The 17,831-nt window shown below is 39.3% G+C and overlaps 1 protein-coding gene across 1 annotated transcript in view; it reads right to left on the bottom strand.

Moving 5' to 3' along the window:
* The window catches only part of thsd7ba (thrombospondin, type I, domain containing 7Ba), an 886,244-nt gene that overhangs the window by 533,601 nt on the left and 334,812 nt on the right, over positions 1-17,831 (bottom strand). Inside the window, exon 5 of the mRNA XM_048599575.1 lies at positions 6,558-6,806. Within this exon, the coding sequence (XP_048455532.1) occupies positions 6,558-6,806 (249 nt within the window). The remainder of the gene's footprint in view (positions 1-6,557; positions 6,807-17,831) is intronic.

The raw sequence follows: 17,831 nt of genomic DNA, 5'->3' as shown, positions 1-17,831 counted from the left end.
GTGGGCCTGGTGCAGAGCGGGATGGTCGGTGGGCCTGGTGCAGAGCTGGACCATCAGCAGGCCAGAGCAGAGCGAGACAGCCAGTGGTCAGCAGGCCCAGACTGGAGCGGGGCAGACGTCAGGCTATGGGCCTGGAGTGGTCAGCCTGTCACAGTTGGAAGTTAGCGGCTTGTGAGCCCAGTTGGAGTCAGCCAGCATAGGGGAGAGCGAGACCATGTATGGAAAGCTCCCAGCGTGGAGTGACTGCAGGCTATAGAAGGACTGTGATGCTTATCTTTTAACTTTATTTCTTTAATTTCCTAATTTATACTATGAAGAACTGTAACACAGAACTTTTAGCTTATTTATTTGCTTCTCTATTTTTGTACACAATCTATTTTAGTACCTAAGATTTATATTTAGGTGCTTTGTACCTAAGGTGGTCTCGTGTATGGTGACATAACACACTTTTCACTGCACTCCTGTACCTTTGTACTTGTGTACACATGACAATAAAATCTAATTCTGATTCTAATTATCCTAATGTATATTATGATCTGTATTTGAAAGCAATAACATATTATGCAAATCATTCAGAATTACAACACTGTGAGTCACTCCTTTATTAATGATGCTCCAGGTGATTGAGGAGATGGGTAACTGGAATTAACAACGACATGAACTTTGATGAAGCTTTATCACGTTTGAATGCTTTTACAATTGAGCTCGTATTAACAAGTTATGGCATTAAAAACGTATAAAGTTAAAACTGCTGCAGTCAAGATTGCATGGCAAGTTAAAAAGTGTAAAAATTTTAGATTGTGTATTGTTGAAGTTGAGGCTGTAATTAACTTACCCTTGGTTCAGCAGACTTGACGTTGATTGCTACACCTCAGGCAGTTGGAAAACGTGTGAATTATACTAATACTATTCTAGCTTTCTGAATATGCCATGCTATATTGAGTGCTGTTCAAAACTTTCTAGGCAAAAAAAACTTCTATGCTCCAAAACAACGTTTTGTATTTTCAGTATGCTTATTTGAATTGCCGATTTTGAGCTTTAATCATTGGTAAATTTTTATTTAGGCAAAGGACAGACTGCAAATTATCAAAACAAAATTACGTTGATTTTATTACAATCATTGATCACTCAGTACGGGGGTGATTGCAAATCAACTAAAGGAAAGCTTCTTGTGGCTTATGCCCATCATGGTATCATGCATGAGCAAAGAGGAAAAAATTAACATAACCTTCCCTTGCCAGCTGCACACTATAAAATATATTGGATAAGAGTGCGATTTTCTAGCAGTAATTTCATCTCAGGATTCAGATGATGGCCACAAATTGTTTGAGCTTCCTTCTGGTGGCTTATGCATCATCCTGAATTGATCAATGAATGGCACATCTGGTAATCACTACCACACATTAATTATTGTCTTCACTTACTTCTATTTACTTTTCTGGGACCAATCATTAGATACAGCAATCACTCTTTCACTGACATATTCTCACAACATTGAAGTAACCTTCTGGCTCATATTATTGTATTAATTGAAGATGATTATGTACTTCCTCAACACAACAAAACATTACTTGCCACTCTCGCCTTCTAAGAATCATGTTTCATGTGTAACGGATCAGTTTAGTTACCTTGTTGAAGGTTCTATTTCAGTCTGAAAATCACTTGAAAATAGAATAGAAAATTTTTTCCGGCTGGAATCGCAGAATCGTTATGGCACGGAAGGAGGCAAATCTGCACCAACTTTGCAATCAAGCATCATTACCGAGTGTCAACATATGGCTATTTTCCCAAACCCTTGCACGCTATTTCTATCCAAATGATCATCTAATGCCCTCTTGAATGCCTCAATTCAACCTGCCTCCACCACACTTCCATTCAGTACATTCCATACCCTAACGCTTGCAAAGTGAAAAAAGATTTTCCCACATGACCCTTGTTTCTTTTTCAGATCACTTTAAATCCATGTCCTCTCATTCTTGTTCTCCTCCCTAGCTACCCCGTCCAGCCTGCCCTTGATTTTGAAAACCCTATCAAATTCCTCTACCTTCTTCTCTCCAAAGAGAACAGTCCAAACTTCTTCAACCTATCCTCATGACTGAAGTAATTGAAAGAAATTAAAGCATTTTAACGCTCATTCTTGCCACACACGATCTTTGTATTCTTGTTCCTGTCACGGGGGAAAATCCACAGAAGTATTCAGAGCCTTGTTCCTGGATGATCATAGTCCTGTTTTCCTGCTGCATCTCTCTTCAAGGAGAAGTCATTTCGCTGAATGCTCACTATGTATCAATCTAGTTATTGTTTGATTATATCCATGTGCTGTTAAGTTTTGCATTGGACCATCTCCCGATAATATAAAGTGGGAAGATTCTCCAAAACATTTTACTCCTCAAATGGTTAATTTTGATAAGTTGATGGGCTTTCCACTTATTTTGACATTTTTACTTGATTACTTTTGAGGTACTTGTAATCTAACTTATGGTACAAATTCCAAGTTTTCTTTTGGTGGAGCTTTAAGCATCTATTCAGAGAACCTAGATTTGAATCAAATACTTCATCCATCCAATACTAAGTAAGTAGTTTTAAAGTCCGTGCTGCCAAGGGCACATTTAAATATGTGATTCTCAGTATCCTGACCGTTCACATTAATCACAAGCGGAAAATACAAGAAGAAAGTGTAAGCAATCCAGCCCTTAAGCATGTTCCTCCTTTCAATTAGATTATGACTATTCTGGATTTCAACTCTATTTACCTGCCTCGGTTTCATATTTCCCAATAACCTGGGTTGACAATGATGTCCAACATGCACTGCTGACAGCAACACAGATTCAAAGTCATCCATCAACTTAAGTTCAATCGATGATTGGATTTTAGAACTACAGTAAGAAAACAAAACCATTACTACTACTATTTATTTGGCACACTACACAAGAAATATAAACACCTGGCAATGCAGTACAAGGGATTCATTCAATCAAACAATACTGACATTAAACTGCTCAAGCTTCACTGTCTTTTAAATTACTGCCTCGAGCACAATGATGCAATGCATTGCTAACCATCTATAATACTTTGTATCATTTGTTTTTCCTCTGATCTACACTACAGAATTTCTGTATAAATCCATATTACTCATTTCCTAGTTACTTTATTCAAACTTGAGAATGTGCAGAAGTTGACCATCTATGAAATTAAAATTATGAACATTTTGAAGACAGGCTTGTGATGAGCAGACAATTCTGAAGCAGTCCACTCATACCAATTTAAAGTTAAGTACTTTCTTGGTTCTTTATTTTAATGCCAAAGGAAGTAAAACAGTTAGCTATTCTTTGCATTACTGCTTGGAAAATGGAAATGTGTAGCTGACAGTGGAATTTAACATATTTGTGGTTTGTTATAATTCACCTCTCATAAATTTTACTTATTTTTTTCTTCTATTTATTCATGGAAAGTGGGATTTCCAAAATTTATTGCCAATCCTTAGTAGCCCATGACAAGGTAGTGGTAATCTGTCTTCTTGAACCATTGCAGTCCATTTGGTGTAGGTAGATCATGATAGTGTTCAGGGGGAAATTCCAGGATTTTGACCCAACAGCACTGAAGAAATGGAGATATATTTACAAGTCAGGATTTTGTGTGGCTTAAAGGGGAAATTGTAGGTGGCAATGTTCCCATGTATCTGTTGTCCTTGTCCTTCTAGATGGTGGTGTTCATGTGTTTGGAAGATGACATCAAAGGAGTTTTGGTAGATTCCTGCAGTACAAGTTACAAATGGCACATATTGCTGCTCAGTGCCAGTGGTAGAGGGCGTAAATGTTTCTGGATCTGGTGTCAGTGCAGTGTTGAAATGCTGAACTGTAATAAGTGAATTAAGATGTGACATTATAATGTGGTGAAGGTGGTTGTTGTCCAATGCCAGCCTCTGTGGATAAGGGATGCAGCTAATCACTGCCAGTGGAACATGCTCTGCAATGTTGGGAAATACTGGCTAAGGTGGATCGCAGGCAGAGAGACCAGCACATTGACTACCTGGCGGTAGCATTCAGGCTTTCATGTCAGGAATTTTTATCATTGAATTTCACGCCACTGCCTGGAAAAATAGCAAACTGCACATAAATGACACTAGATTAAGTAATAATGAAACATTAATACATGTAAATCAGCTATTCACTAGCTAGCATTGCATTGTGTCTTAAAAATTGTGTGCAGAATCTGGCTTTTCTCATTCTTGCTGTATTCTTCTGTCTCATCATGGCCGACATCCTTCAGGCACTGAGAAAATTCCACGTATAATTCTTTTAAGTAGAATTTTGGGTTCTATTTTTAATCACAAGGTGAATACGTTTTCCCTTACAAAGCCCTAGCTATCATAATCATTACTTTATGATATTTTTGTTCCTATTTCCATACTGTTTGTTGGGTTTCTGGTTTCATAATTGCAGTATTAACGTCATCTCAATTAACAAACAAGAATTAAATAGTTGAAAAAGGCCACAGTTTGCACTGCAGTGGTCAAACTATTTAAAACCATGATAACATTGATCAGTTGTAAGTTTACTGTAGCTTGGTTTTTATATCAAAATGTTCTATCACAGTTCACGCTAAACAATTATACTTATTTAGCCTCAACACAACAGTGCACAATGTGAGGGCCCTCTTTGGCCCTGAGGAGCTTCAAATTCTATATCCTAGCCATCCCCAAAGTATTCTATGTTCACTTCCTTAATTGGTTGTAGGCAGCACGGTGGCTCAGTGGTTAGCACTGCTGCCTCACAGTGCCAGGGACCTGGGCTCAATTTCACCCTCAGGCGACTGTCTGTGTGGAGTTTGCACATTCTCCCCATGTCTGTGTGGGTTTCCTCCAGGCGCTCCAGTTTCCTCCCACAGTCCACAGATGTGCAGGCTGGTTGGATTGCCCATGCTAAATTGCCCATTGTGTTCAGGGATGTGTAGCTTAGGTGGGTTATAGCGGGACGGGTCCTGGTGGGATGCTCTGAGGATCATTGTGGACTTGTTGGGCCAAAGGGCCTGTTTCCACACTGTAGGGATTCAATGATGATCCATGGTTCCAATTCCACCCTCCAGTAGATTCCATCAATGCTATGTCATCCTCAGTTTCCTTAATACACTACTTACTGGTTCTCAAGGTAGAAATTATGGAAATCATAGAAAAGTTACCAAACAGAAACAAGACATTCAGTCAACATAACTATAGCCCTGCAAGTTACAGTGCTTCAGGTGTGAATCCTGGATAAATGAGTTGAGGGGTTTTGTCACAACCACCAAACTCAGCAGTGAATTCTATTTACTCACCAGCTCCTCGTTGAAAAAGCTTTTCCTTATGTCCCCTCTATTTCTTCCAACGAAACAGCTTAGGTCTGTAGCTGCAGGTAATTGCTGTCTTCAATAGTGGACCAGGGCTTCCCTGCCCACTCTATCCAAGCCACTATTCTTTTTAGCACCTCAATTCAAGTGCCCCCTCAACCTCCTCTTTTCTAAGAAAAGCAACACTACCCTACTCAATTTTTCCTTATAGCTATAATTTTTAAGCCCTGAAAACATTCTTGCAAATCTCCTCTGAGCTCTCTCAAAGAGCAATAATGTCCTTCCTATAATGTGGTGACCAGAACTGTGCACAAAACTCAATCTGTGGCCTAACAGATTTTCATCCTTACTTTTTTATTCTATACCTTGTCATTTGAATGAAAGAATCCCATTTGCCTCCTTTACTACCTTGTCTACCTTCCTTGCAACTTTCTGGGACCTATGGACATGCTCTCCATTCATTGTGTACTCCTAGGTTTATTTGCCCTTCCAAAATTCATAACCTCGCACTCCTCCAGATTGAATTCCTTTTGTCATTTTTCTGCCCACTCAACCATAACATTCATATCATCCTGCAGTCTATAGCTATCCTTTTCCCAGCCAATTTGTGTCTTCAGCAAATGTCCCAGTCACGCCTTTCAAATTAAATTGTGTGTAATCTCTAGGCTGTCAAAAACGCCATTATCCAAGCCTATCCCATACCTTCCAACACTTTCATTTCAAAATATTCACCATCATTAAAAAATTCCCTCATCTCACTTTGGCTCTTGAATTTCTTTCAGCTCAAAATAACAACTCATGTCCGATTATTCAAACAATGTCTGACTGTCTGATTTCACCTTCTTTCACTCTACTATTGATTCGAAGTCTAAGTCTTCATTGCTCCACAAGTTGCAATTCTCTTCCTTAACTGCATCAACCTACAATATTTCTCAACACTTTCAAATCTATCATTATTGCTCTCTTCCAGCACACTTTTCTAATTACCTAAGTCTTTTAGTACCTGTCAAGTGAATACATTTCCATCCTGTCTAGGTGTGCCAAGACATTTTGCAATATTAAGACCATTGTCTAAGTTCAATTTGGTGTATTACAGCACTGTAAAACCCCATTGAGGAAATGTATAACTACTGAGAATAATTAGCAACAGAATTATTTGAGCATAAACTGAGTGTATTATTTTTTAACTTCACTATTGCTTTGAAATCAATGAATTTGTAAGTCAGACATACCTCTGACATGGTGGCAATCTTTCTCCTCCAATATTACAAGTTTCTTTTTCCTCAAGATTGGGACAGTCTTTGCCACCACCGATAGCTACACGCTTTATGAATCGAATTCTGCTTCTATACCCTGGAGAATAGTCAGATGATCGACATGTCTTGGTGCATGAACTCCATTCAGACCATTCAGAAAATTCACAATCACTAGGCATGACACATGATTGAAAGATTGCAGGAGTGTCACCACGAATACAAAGGCTGAAGACAAAGACAAAATAAGTGACAGTATGTTAGTATTCAAAAACCTAATAGACTTTGAGTATATTCACCAGACATAAATCCTTTTTCAGAAAGAAGTTATTTATAATTGTGAATATATTGTAACACTGGTTGAACTGGTCAAATGGACACAAAATTTCCACTTTAGTCATCCCACTATTTGGTTGGATTCTTCAGTTGATTTTCATAATTAGAGCTTCCCTGAGATGGGATAGACACAGGTTAAGCATAATGAGAAGTAAATGAAAATGAAACTCTGGACTCTTATTTTTAAACTAATATAGGGTCGTCCTAGGATCTACACCAACCTTTGTTTGGATTTTACCAGGAAAGTTTACTTGTGACATTATTTCATTCCACATAATTGTTTATGGGATCTTATCATTTAATTAATATGCATTTAGAAATAGCAGAAATACAGTGACATTTTTAAAAGTAGTAACCTAACATTGCAGCATGATGTACTCACATATGTGGTAATTGATTATATAATTGTACCAAAAACAAGTAGTGGATAACTACCTTCAGGATATTAGTGCACCACTGTTGGGAAAAAGACAAGAAAATGAAAATGATACTACATATCCATTGCCACAATGGCATGCTATTTATAGCTTCAATAGTCAAACAACTTGAATAAATACTAATTATTGGTGTTTCTAAATGTGAAACACTAATTAGCTAAACAAAATGCAGTAAAGATAGCAGTGATATGTTGCAGCCGTAGAATTGGGCACCACTATGATCCATAGACATGGACAATAAGGAACTTCGGCTCAGTTTTAATGAGCTGGAGTCTGAGCTTCCTTTTATTATGATGCATTACTAATAAAGTTTGAGAATGAGAGAGCACAACTTTAAAGTGACCTGAAAAATTAGTCCATTTAAAGTTATCTGCAAAAACCTTTCTCACCTGCAAATAGTTCAAGTCCAGAATACCCTCCCTGACATTCAAGAGCACATTAGATGATTATTTGCATTGAAACAATGTGCAGGGGTGTGGGGTAAAGGCACAGAATTGGCACTATGTAATAATGCTCATTCAGAGAGCCGGTGCAGACATGATGGGCTGAGTGGCCTTCTTCCAGACTATAACATTTCTGTGATTCAATGATCAGAGACAGAAAGTTACCTGGACATTTTGTTCCAGGAGACATAAGAATGTAACAACCAGGAGCAGGATTAGGCCATCTGGCCCTCCGAGCCTGCTCCACCATTCAAGAAGATCAAGGCTGATCTTTTCATGGCATCAGTTCCACTTATCTAGCCTCTCATCATAGCCCTTAATTCCCTTGCTATTCAAAAAATTATCTATCTTAGCTTTAAAAACATTCAATGAGGAAGCCTCAACTACTTTATTGGGCAAGGAATTCCACAGATTCACAACTCTTTGGTTAAAGAAATTCCTCCTGAATTCAGTCCTAAATCTGGTCCCTCTGATTTTGAGGCTATGCCTTCTTGTTCCATTTTCACCAGCCAGAGGAAACATTGCCCTTGCTTCTACCTTATCTATTCCCTTTATAATTTTATATGTTTCTATAAGATCCCTCCGCATTCTTCTAAATTCCAACGAATATAATTCTAGTCTATTCAGTGTCTCTTCATAAGCCAACCCTCTTATCTCTGGAATCAACCTAGTGAATCTCTTCCGTGCTCTGTCCAGTGCCAGTACGTCCTTTCTCAAGTAAGGAGAGCAAAACTGCACACAGTACTCCAGGTGTTGCCTCACCAGCATCCTATACAGCTACAACATAACCTCCCTGCTTTTAAATTCAATTTGTCTAGAAATGAAGGACAAAATTCCACTTGCCTTCTTAATTACCTGTTGCATCTGCAAACTAACCTTCTGCGATTCATGCAAAAACACACACAGGTCCCTCTGCACAGCGGCATACTGAATTTTTTTAATATTCAAATAATAGTCCTTTTTACTGTTATTCCTACCAAAATGGATGACTTCACATTTATCAACATTGTACCATCTGCCAGACCTTTGCCCACTTACTTAAACTATCTATATCCCTCTGCAAACTTTCAGAGTCCTCTGCACACTTTGCTCTACCACTCTTCCTAGTGTCATCTACAAACTTTGACACACTACACGTGGTCCCCAACTCCTAATCATCTATGCAAATTGTAAACAATTGCAGTCCCAGCACTGACCCCTGAGGCAGACCACTAGTCACTGTTCGTCAACCATAAAAACACTCATTTATCTCCACTCTTTGCTTCCTGTTAGTTAACCAATCCTTGAACCATACCAATACTTTGCCATGTACCATTATCTTATGCAGCAGCCTTTTGTGCGATACCTTTTTGAATGCCTTTTGGAAATCCAGATACACCATATCTACTGGATTCCCGTTGTCTAACACACTCGTAATGTCTTCACAGAATTCCAGCAAATTAGTCAAGCATGACCTGCCTTTCTTGAACCCATGCTGCATCCACCCAATGAGACAATTTCTATCTAGATGTCTTGCTATTTCTTCCTTGATGATAGATTCAAGATTTACCCCACCACAGAAGTTAAACTAACTGGCCTATAATTCTCCATCTTTTGTCCACCTCCTTTTCTGAACAATGGCATCACATTGGCTGTTTTCCAATCTGCTGGAACTGCCCAAGAGTCCAGTGAATTTAGAAAAGCACCAGGAGTACATTGTTGTTACTCCTGCCATCTCTTTAAGTACCCTGGGATGCATTCCATCTGGGCCAGGAGACTTGTCTACATTTCAGAGAATCATAGAATCCCTACAATGTGGAAACAGGCTGTTCAGCCCAACAAGCCCACACCGATCGTCAGAGAATCCCACCCAGACCCATCCCCCATTAACCCACCTAATTTACACATCCCTGAACACTACGGGCAATTTAGCATGGTCAATCCATCTGACCTGCACATCTTTAGGCTGTGGGAGGAAACCGGAGCACCCGGAGGAAATCCACACAGACATGGGTAGAATGTGCAAACTCCACACAGACAGTCACCCGAGGGTGGAATCGAACCCGGGTCCCTGGCAATGTGAGGCAGCAGTGCTAACCACTGAGCCACCATGCCACCCCATTTAGCTCCATTAGTCTGCCCAACACTACCACTTTCGTGATAATGATCATGTCTAGGTCCTCACCTGCCTTAGTCTCTTTTGTCACCAATTACTGGCAAGTTATTTGTGTCCTCTACTGTGAAGACTGAAACAAAATACTTGTTAATGCCTCAGATAGTTCCTCATTTCTCATTATTAAACCCATCTTCTCATCTTCTAAAGGACCAATGTCTACCTTAGCCACTCTTTTTCGTTTTATATATTTATAGAACCTTTTGCTATCTGTATTTATATTCTGAGCTAGTTTAGTCTCATAATCCATCTTACTTTTCTTTATAGTCTTTTCTGTGGCTTTCTGTTGACCTTTAAAGTTTTCCCAATCTTCTAGTTTCCCATTGGTCTTTGCCATTTTGTATGCCTTATCTTTCAGTTTGATAGCTTTCCTTATTTCCTCAGACATCGATGATTGATTACTCCTTTTCCTACAGTCCTTCCTTTTCACTGGTATATACTTTTGCTGTCCCACCATACAGTCTTTACTTCCAGTCTACTTTAGCCAAATCCTCCTTCAATCCTTTTGCTGTCAGGGAACAGATGCTGTCAGGGAAGAGCTCTATAGAAAAGTGGAGCTTGTTTAAGGAAAGCATACTGCATGTGCTTGATATGTTTGTCCCTAGCAGGCAGGGAAGATACGGTCGAGTGAGGGAGCCTTGGATCTCAAGAGTGGTCGAACGACTAGTTAAGAGGAAGAAGGATGCTTATATAAGGTTTAGGAAACAAGGATCGGAAAAGGTTCTAGAGGGATACAAGTTAGCCAGGAAGGAGCTGAAGAAAGGGCTTAGGAGAGCTATAAGGGGGCATGAGAAAGCCTTGGCAGATAGGATCGAGGAAAACCCCAAGGCTCTTTACAGATACGTGAGGAATAAGAGAATGACCAGAGAAAGGGTAGGGCCGATCAAGGATTGTAAAGGGAATTTGTGTACGGAGCCTAAAGAGATAGGAGATGTCCTGAATGAATACTTTTCTTCAGTATTCACAACTGAGAGGGACCTAGTTGTAGGGGAGAGCAGTGTGAAACAGGCTGGTAGGCCAGAGGAGGTGGATGCTCATAAGGAAGATGTACTAGGAATTTTGAGGAACTTGAAGATAGATAAGTCCCCCAGGCCTGGTGGGATTTATCCAAGGATTCTACTGAAAGCGAGGGAAGAGATCGCAGGGCCTTCGGCGATAATCTTTTCATCCTCACTGTCCACGGGTATAGTGCCGGAAGATTGGAGAGTGGAAAACGTCATTCCCTTGTTCAAAAAAGGGAACAGGGATAACCCCGGAAATTACAAGCCAGTTAGTCTTACTTCAGTGATGGGCAAATTATTGGAAAGGGCTCTGAATGATAGGATTTATGATCATTTGGATAGGCACAGTTTGATTCATGATAGTCAGCATGGATTTGTGAGGGGTAGATCATGCCTCACAAACCTTATTGAATTCTTTGAAGAGGTGACCAAACACGTGGATGAAGGGAAGCAGTGGATGTGGTATACATGGATTTAAGTAAGGCGTTTGATAAGGTTCCCCATGGTAGGCTCATGGAGAAAGTAAGGAGGCATGGGATAGGGGGAAATGTGGCAGATTGGATTCAGAATTGGCTGATCCTTAGAAGACAAAGGGTGGTAGTGGACAGAAAATATTCAACATGGCATTCAGTTACGCGTGGTGTACCACAAGGATCTGTTCTGGGTCCTCTTCTATTTGTGATTTTTGTAAATGATTTGGACGAAGGGGTGGATTAGCAAGTTCGTGGATGATACAAAGGTGGCTCGAGTTGTGGATAGTGCGGAGGGCTGTTCGAGGTTACAAAGGGACATTAATAGGATGCAGAGCTGGGCTGAGAAGTGGCAGATGAAGTTTAATCCTGAAAAGTGTGAGGGAATTCATTTTGGAAGGACAAATTTGAAAGCAGAATACAGGGTTAACGGAAAGATTCTTGGCAGTGTGGAAAAGCAGAGGGATCTTGGGGTTCATGTTCACAGTTCCCTGAAAGCTGCCACCCAGGTGGATAGAGTTGTTAAGAAGGCGTATGGTGTGTTAGCTTTCATTAATAGAGGGATTGAGTTTGAGAACCGTGAAAGTATGCTCCAGCTATTCAAAAGCCTGGTTCAGCCACATTTGGAATATTGTGTCCAGTTCTGGTCGCCTCATTACAGGAAAGATGTGGAAGCGTTGGAAAAGGTGCAGAGGAGATTTACCAGGATGTTGCCTGGAATGGAGGGAAGGTCTTATGAGGAAAGGTTGAAAGAGCTAGGGCTTTTCTCTTTAGAATGACAAAGGATGAGAGGTGACTTGATAGAGGTGTACAAAATGATCAGAGGTATAGATAGAGTAGACAGCCAGAGACTTTTTCCTAGGGTGGAGGTAGCTATTACGAGGGGTGAGTGGAGGTAGATATCGGGGTGACGTCAGAGGTAGGTTCTTTACTCGGAGAGTGGTAGGGGCATGGAATGCATTGCCGGAGAGTGTAGTGGAGTCGGCCTCATTAGGGGCATTTAAGCAGCTATTAGATAGGCATATGGATGATAATATAAAGTAGGGGTGGAGGTTAGATTGACCTTAGGTTTAGGGTAAAAGTTTGGCACAACATTGTGGGCCGAAGGGCCTGTACTGTGCTGTACTGTTCTATGTTCTATGTTCTATGTTCTATGTTCTATGTTCTAGTCTCCTTTGTTTAAGTACAGGACCCTGGTATTGGATTTTATCTTCTTACTTTTCATCTGTATTCTAAATTCTACCATACTATGATCGGTCCTTCCAAGAGAATCCCTAACAATGAGATCATTAATCATCCCTGTCTTATTGTACACGACCTGATCTAGGATAGCTTCCTTCCTCGTCAGTTCCATTACATACTGTTATAGAAAGCTGTCACGGACACATCCAATGAAATCCTCCTCAAGGCTGCCTTGACCGACCTGGTTTGTCCATTCGACACGTAGATTAAATTCTGCCACGATAATTGATGTACCATTTTTATAGTCATTAGATATTCCTTGGTGTATTGCCCGTCCCAATGCAATGGTATTATTATTTGGTAGCCTACAGACCATGCCTATCAATGACTTTTTCTTCTTAGAATTTCTAATTTCCACCCAGATGGATTCACCGTTATTCGTCATGGAACCTATATTACCTCTCACTACTGCCCTGATGTCATGCTTAGCACAATCACACCCCTCAGATGAGGCAGGTCAGATTTAGTCCAGTGTTATGGAGAGAAGACGTGACAATGAGTAGGGTAGGTATGGAAATTCATAAAGTAGCATCAGGTCTAGCTTGTCCAGCTGGTCAAAATTCCTTGAGGTGTCTGTGGAAGGGTAGAGGGATTGCAGGGACAATGGACACACTTACCACAGCATCAGAGTACAGGGCACATTCAAGTCGGGGGAGTCAAAAGAAATGTAGTAATAGAAGAAGACAATATGCATGGGGAATAGACACTGCTCTCTGCAGTCAAGAGCATGAGTGGTGAAGGCTATATTGTCTCCTCGGTGCTCGAGTTAAGGACATCTCCTCAGGTCTGGAGAGAAACTTGGAGCACAAGGAGAAGGATGCAGTTATTATAGTTCACATAGATTGACTTATGTCATTGGAACAGAAACGAAAGAGATTCTGCTACAGGAATGTGAATAACTAAGTGCTAAATTGAAAAGCAGAATTATACAGTTAACAATGTCTGTATTATTATCTCAGCCATGCGCAAATCTGAAGATGATGTGCAAGATCAGAGCATTGAATACTTGGTTAAATGATTGATGTTTTTATTTTAGTGGGTTTTGATTCATAATGACAGGCAGCGGTACTTGGTAAAGTAAGAACTTTGAAGTAAGTAAACAGCAATAGGGTGTAGTTCATGTGATGTGCAATTAAGAAAGTTAGGAGAAATGACAAGACAGTAACATAGGGGAGCAATATAGGTAATAGCAATGAGAATGTGATGGGAAGAAAAGAAAGTAGAGAAAAGAGTGCAGGAATCAAGAAAGTCACATTGATTAAATCATCAGATTAAAGTTTAGCAAAAATGTCGATCATTGTATACTTTGTTGGGAAGAATAGAAAAGCAGGATATTATTTAAATGGAGATAGAATGAAAAATGTTGCCATGTAAAGAGACCTGGGTGTGCTCAGTGATATGATCCCTGGGAAAACCATCAAATTTATACCGCAGTCTGGCTAGGGACCAATAACTTCTCGGTTTTTTTGTATAGTGGAGCAAGTTCAATACCTCAGGTACTTAAAGCCAAGGATTCCATGGATTTAAAAAAGAATGAAATTTAATCATACGAACTTAGAAAAGTAAATCCATAATATATATACACAATATAGTCTAACATTCAGGATTGACAAGAAGTAAACAAACAAGTGATCAAACACTTCACACGCTGTATTTTAAAAGGCAAATATAGTTAATTCATCTCCTTTGGAAGGAATTCCAATTCTTCAGTTTTAAAGATCTAGCCTTAGAATTCCCTCAAAAGCTGCTCTGTTACGGACTGCCTCAATGACGGCTCACACTTAGGTGGTGTAAATATTTCCCAGGAGACTGTTTTCCTCTGAATTCCCAAGACAGCACTCTAATCAGCACATGTCCAGTTTCTTTGCAGTCAGATAGCCTCACTCAACTGACATTACACCTTCAATTTCTCTGAGCTCCAATAATTCCCTACTGCACCAAGAATATATTGCCTGAAGGCTTCCTATACCCCTGCTCTCAGCCATACTGAACTATCAATGGCTTTCAGTGACTTCTCCTACTCAAATGGCCCAGAGTCTGCTTTTAACACTCTCTGAGCTCCAAACATTGAACTGACCTCTCCCTGCAAATCACATGTTATACACCATTTGTCAGACCTTTGCCAACTCATTTAACCTCTCTATATTACTCTTTAGCATCATTATGTCGTCTTCAGTACTTTCCATCCCTTCATCTAAGTCATTTATCTGATTTGGATATTGTTGAAGTCTCAGCACCAATTCCTCTCCTTATCTCATTACATATTGCTACACTGACAAAGACCCATTTGTGCATACTGTTTGTCTTCTGTTAGCCAATCAATCTTCTATCCATGCCAATATGTTACCTTTTGTACCATGAGCTTTTATTTTCCACAATAACCTTTGATATGGCATTTTATCAAAGGCCTTAAGAAATCTGAGTACAATAGATTCTCTGGTTCCCCTTATTTGCAAAAACTGTTATCCCCTCGAAAACTCCAATAGGTTGGTTAAACATGGTTTTTCTTTCACCAATTCATCCTTGAGCTGGTGGCACCATCCTCTGAGGATATTTAATATGATTGTGATAAAAGATCAATAGATTTCTAGATGCTAATAACATCAAGGGATGTTGAAAAAGCAAAGGAAAATGTCATTTAGGTAGATGATCAGCCATTGTCTAGAATAGCAGAGCAAGTTCAAGGGGCTGAATGACCCACTCCTAATAGCTCAACAGAAAATTGTCCTTTCAGTTATCAATACGTTCAGGGGGGAGGTGATGGCCCAGTGGTATTATTGCTGGACTCTAAAGCCAGAGACCCAGACAACGTTCTGGGGACCTGGGTTCGAATCGTGCTACAGCAGATGGTGGAATTTGAATTCAATAAATATCTGGAATTAAGAATCTAATGATGCCCGTGAATCCATAGTCGATTCTGGTTCACTAATGTCCTTTAGGGAAGGAAACTGCCATCCTTACCTGGTCTGGCCTACATGTGACTCCAGACCCACAGCAACGTGGTTGACTCTTAACTGCCCTCTGGGCAATTAGGGATGGGAAATAAATGCTGCCTAGCCAGTGACACCCACATCCCATGAATGAATAAAGAAAAAAAAACAGGTTAAGTGACCATCCATTCTATATCTCCGTGCCAATGTTTTCAAACTCAGCCTGTGACTGGTGGTTTACAAACTCAGCAATTTAACACCATATAGATTGGTCTTAATTCTGTGGTGTGCAGTAGTAGGTTTGACATTAAAAAAAACCCTACGGAAAGTTTCTGAAGTAGTTGCTTTGTAGCTTTTGGTTAAGCATATCACCAACACCAAGACAGGAACTAGTTTTTCTTGATGCTGCAAAAAGAACTCAGGAAAAATAGACAACTGCAATCTATCCATTGAAATTCAGTTAATTAGCTCCTGAAATGTTTTACAATTTCATCGGAATGTCTTATACATTAGGAAAAGGTCTTTACTATCTCACTGTCCTGTAATTATGGAAGCATACATTTATCTTTCTAACCAGCTTCAAGGCTTCACAGGTTATCACAATTCGAATGTTAATCCTTTGGGATAAGTCAGAACCTACAGGATTAATGTTCAAAGGTTGCAATGTTCAGAGCATGGAAAACGTTTGCAGGAAAATTAACAACGACACAGGAGGCAAATACAATAAATGATGCATAAATACTCATTTTGGCTTCCAGCTGAATTAAACTGATTAAAATGATCCCAGTTAAATAGGTTTTCTGCAAATGAGATTTCATTAGAAACAGAGACTGAAACTGCATCATGCTTTTTGCTACTGTGGAGTATCCTTATTGTTGTCTCCCTATACCTTATGATGCCATATTGTTTCACCTAATGTGCATCCATTCTAACTAATTGAATCAAAGCAGGTAATTTGGATGCTATTTTACAACCATGGAAAAAAAAGCATAGAATTTAGACTAATTATCCTCCACTGCTTAGTGCAACAACAACTGGAATATATCCAAGCAGCAAGAATCACAGCTTAGGCAGAGGGGTGTAATGTTTCTTGTGATAAATGCTCAATTTAACACATTTTAGTAGGTTCATAAAAGTGTCATATGGCATATCTGTGCTTCATGTGCAGGCATTTCAATTATATTGTCAGTGATACGTGAATTTTTTGAAGCCAATTATATTTGTATGGGAGAATGAATAGGTAATGGTGACCTTGTAAAGGGAATCAATGGCAATCTGGATAACAATTGTGGCAGCATTCAGAAAGGTTACGTAACTTCAGAGAGGGTAGCAATATATTCTGAAAAGACAATAATGTTCTTAGAGAGTATAACTGCAACAGGTTTGGAGAGGGCAGGTGACGAAAACATGGCAACGGTATTCCAAGTAAGGAAATGCTTTGGGAGTCACTGTAGCATAAGTTAGATTTAGCTTCTACTATGAGTATAAAATATACATAAATAATTTTCCACGACACAAAAGGGGATTACATTAAAATTGTTGTGTATTTAATGGCACACTGAATATCATAATCTATTTGGGCTTTCACAATGGACAAATGTTTAAAAAATATTGCAATTTTCATTGAAATTAAGAACTGTAATTCTAAAGACACCAGTTTTCCTTGGTTTATGATTCAATACTGTGTTATTCCTATTTATGATGTCTACCCAAATTTAACTGTTTATATAATTTTGGATATGTTGTCAACTGACGGAGAACCATTTAAATTATAATTGATTTGAAGAAGTCCTAAAAAGTTATTATCTCTAATTGAATTCTTTACTAACAATTAGACTGCATACTAAGGAGACTTAGCATTTTTTTATGCTCCTGGGCTTAAGAAGCAGTGCGTCCCCTGACTTAGTATGAACAAGTGTTATCCAGTATATTTATTCTCGTATAAAGTTTTTAGGACACTAGAGTGAATTTGTTAATTTAATCATAAAAAATGTGACTGAAATAATTAACTACAAAAAAATTTAAATTGGGTCACATTTTCTAACAAATTTAATTAACTTGTGCTTTTGGACAAGTATCTATGAGAGTTATTTAAAGAAGTTTCACAGTGTTGGCTGAAGACTACAAAAGTACTAGTGTGGGTTGAATTTTGCTGGTAATGGTCCCATTGCCAATGCTGAAAGCAATTCCCATGTAGCTGGTGGAACCCAAGGTGGCATATTGTTGGCAGTGGCCAATTAAC

Source organism: Rhincodon typus, chromosome 7 (genome assembly GCF_021869965.1).
Source record: "Rhincodon typus isolate 14 chromosome 7, sRhiTyp1.1, whole genome shotgun sequence".
Taxonomy (NCBI): domain Eukaryota; kingdom Metazoa; phylum Chordata; class Chondrichthyes; order Orectolobiformes; family Rhincodontidae; genus Rhincodon; species Rhincodon typus.
Note: the sequence above shows the minus strand (reverse complement) of the source record. Positions and strands in the feature narration are given on the sequence as shown.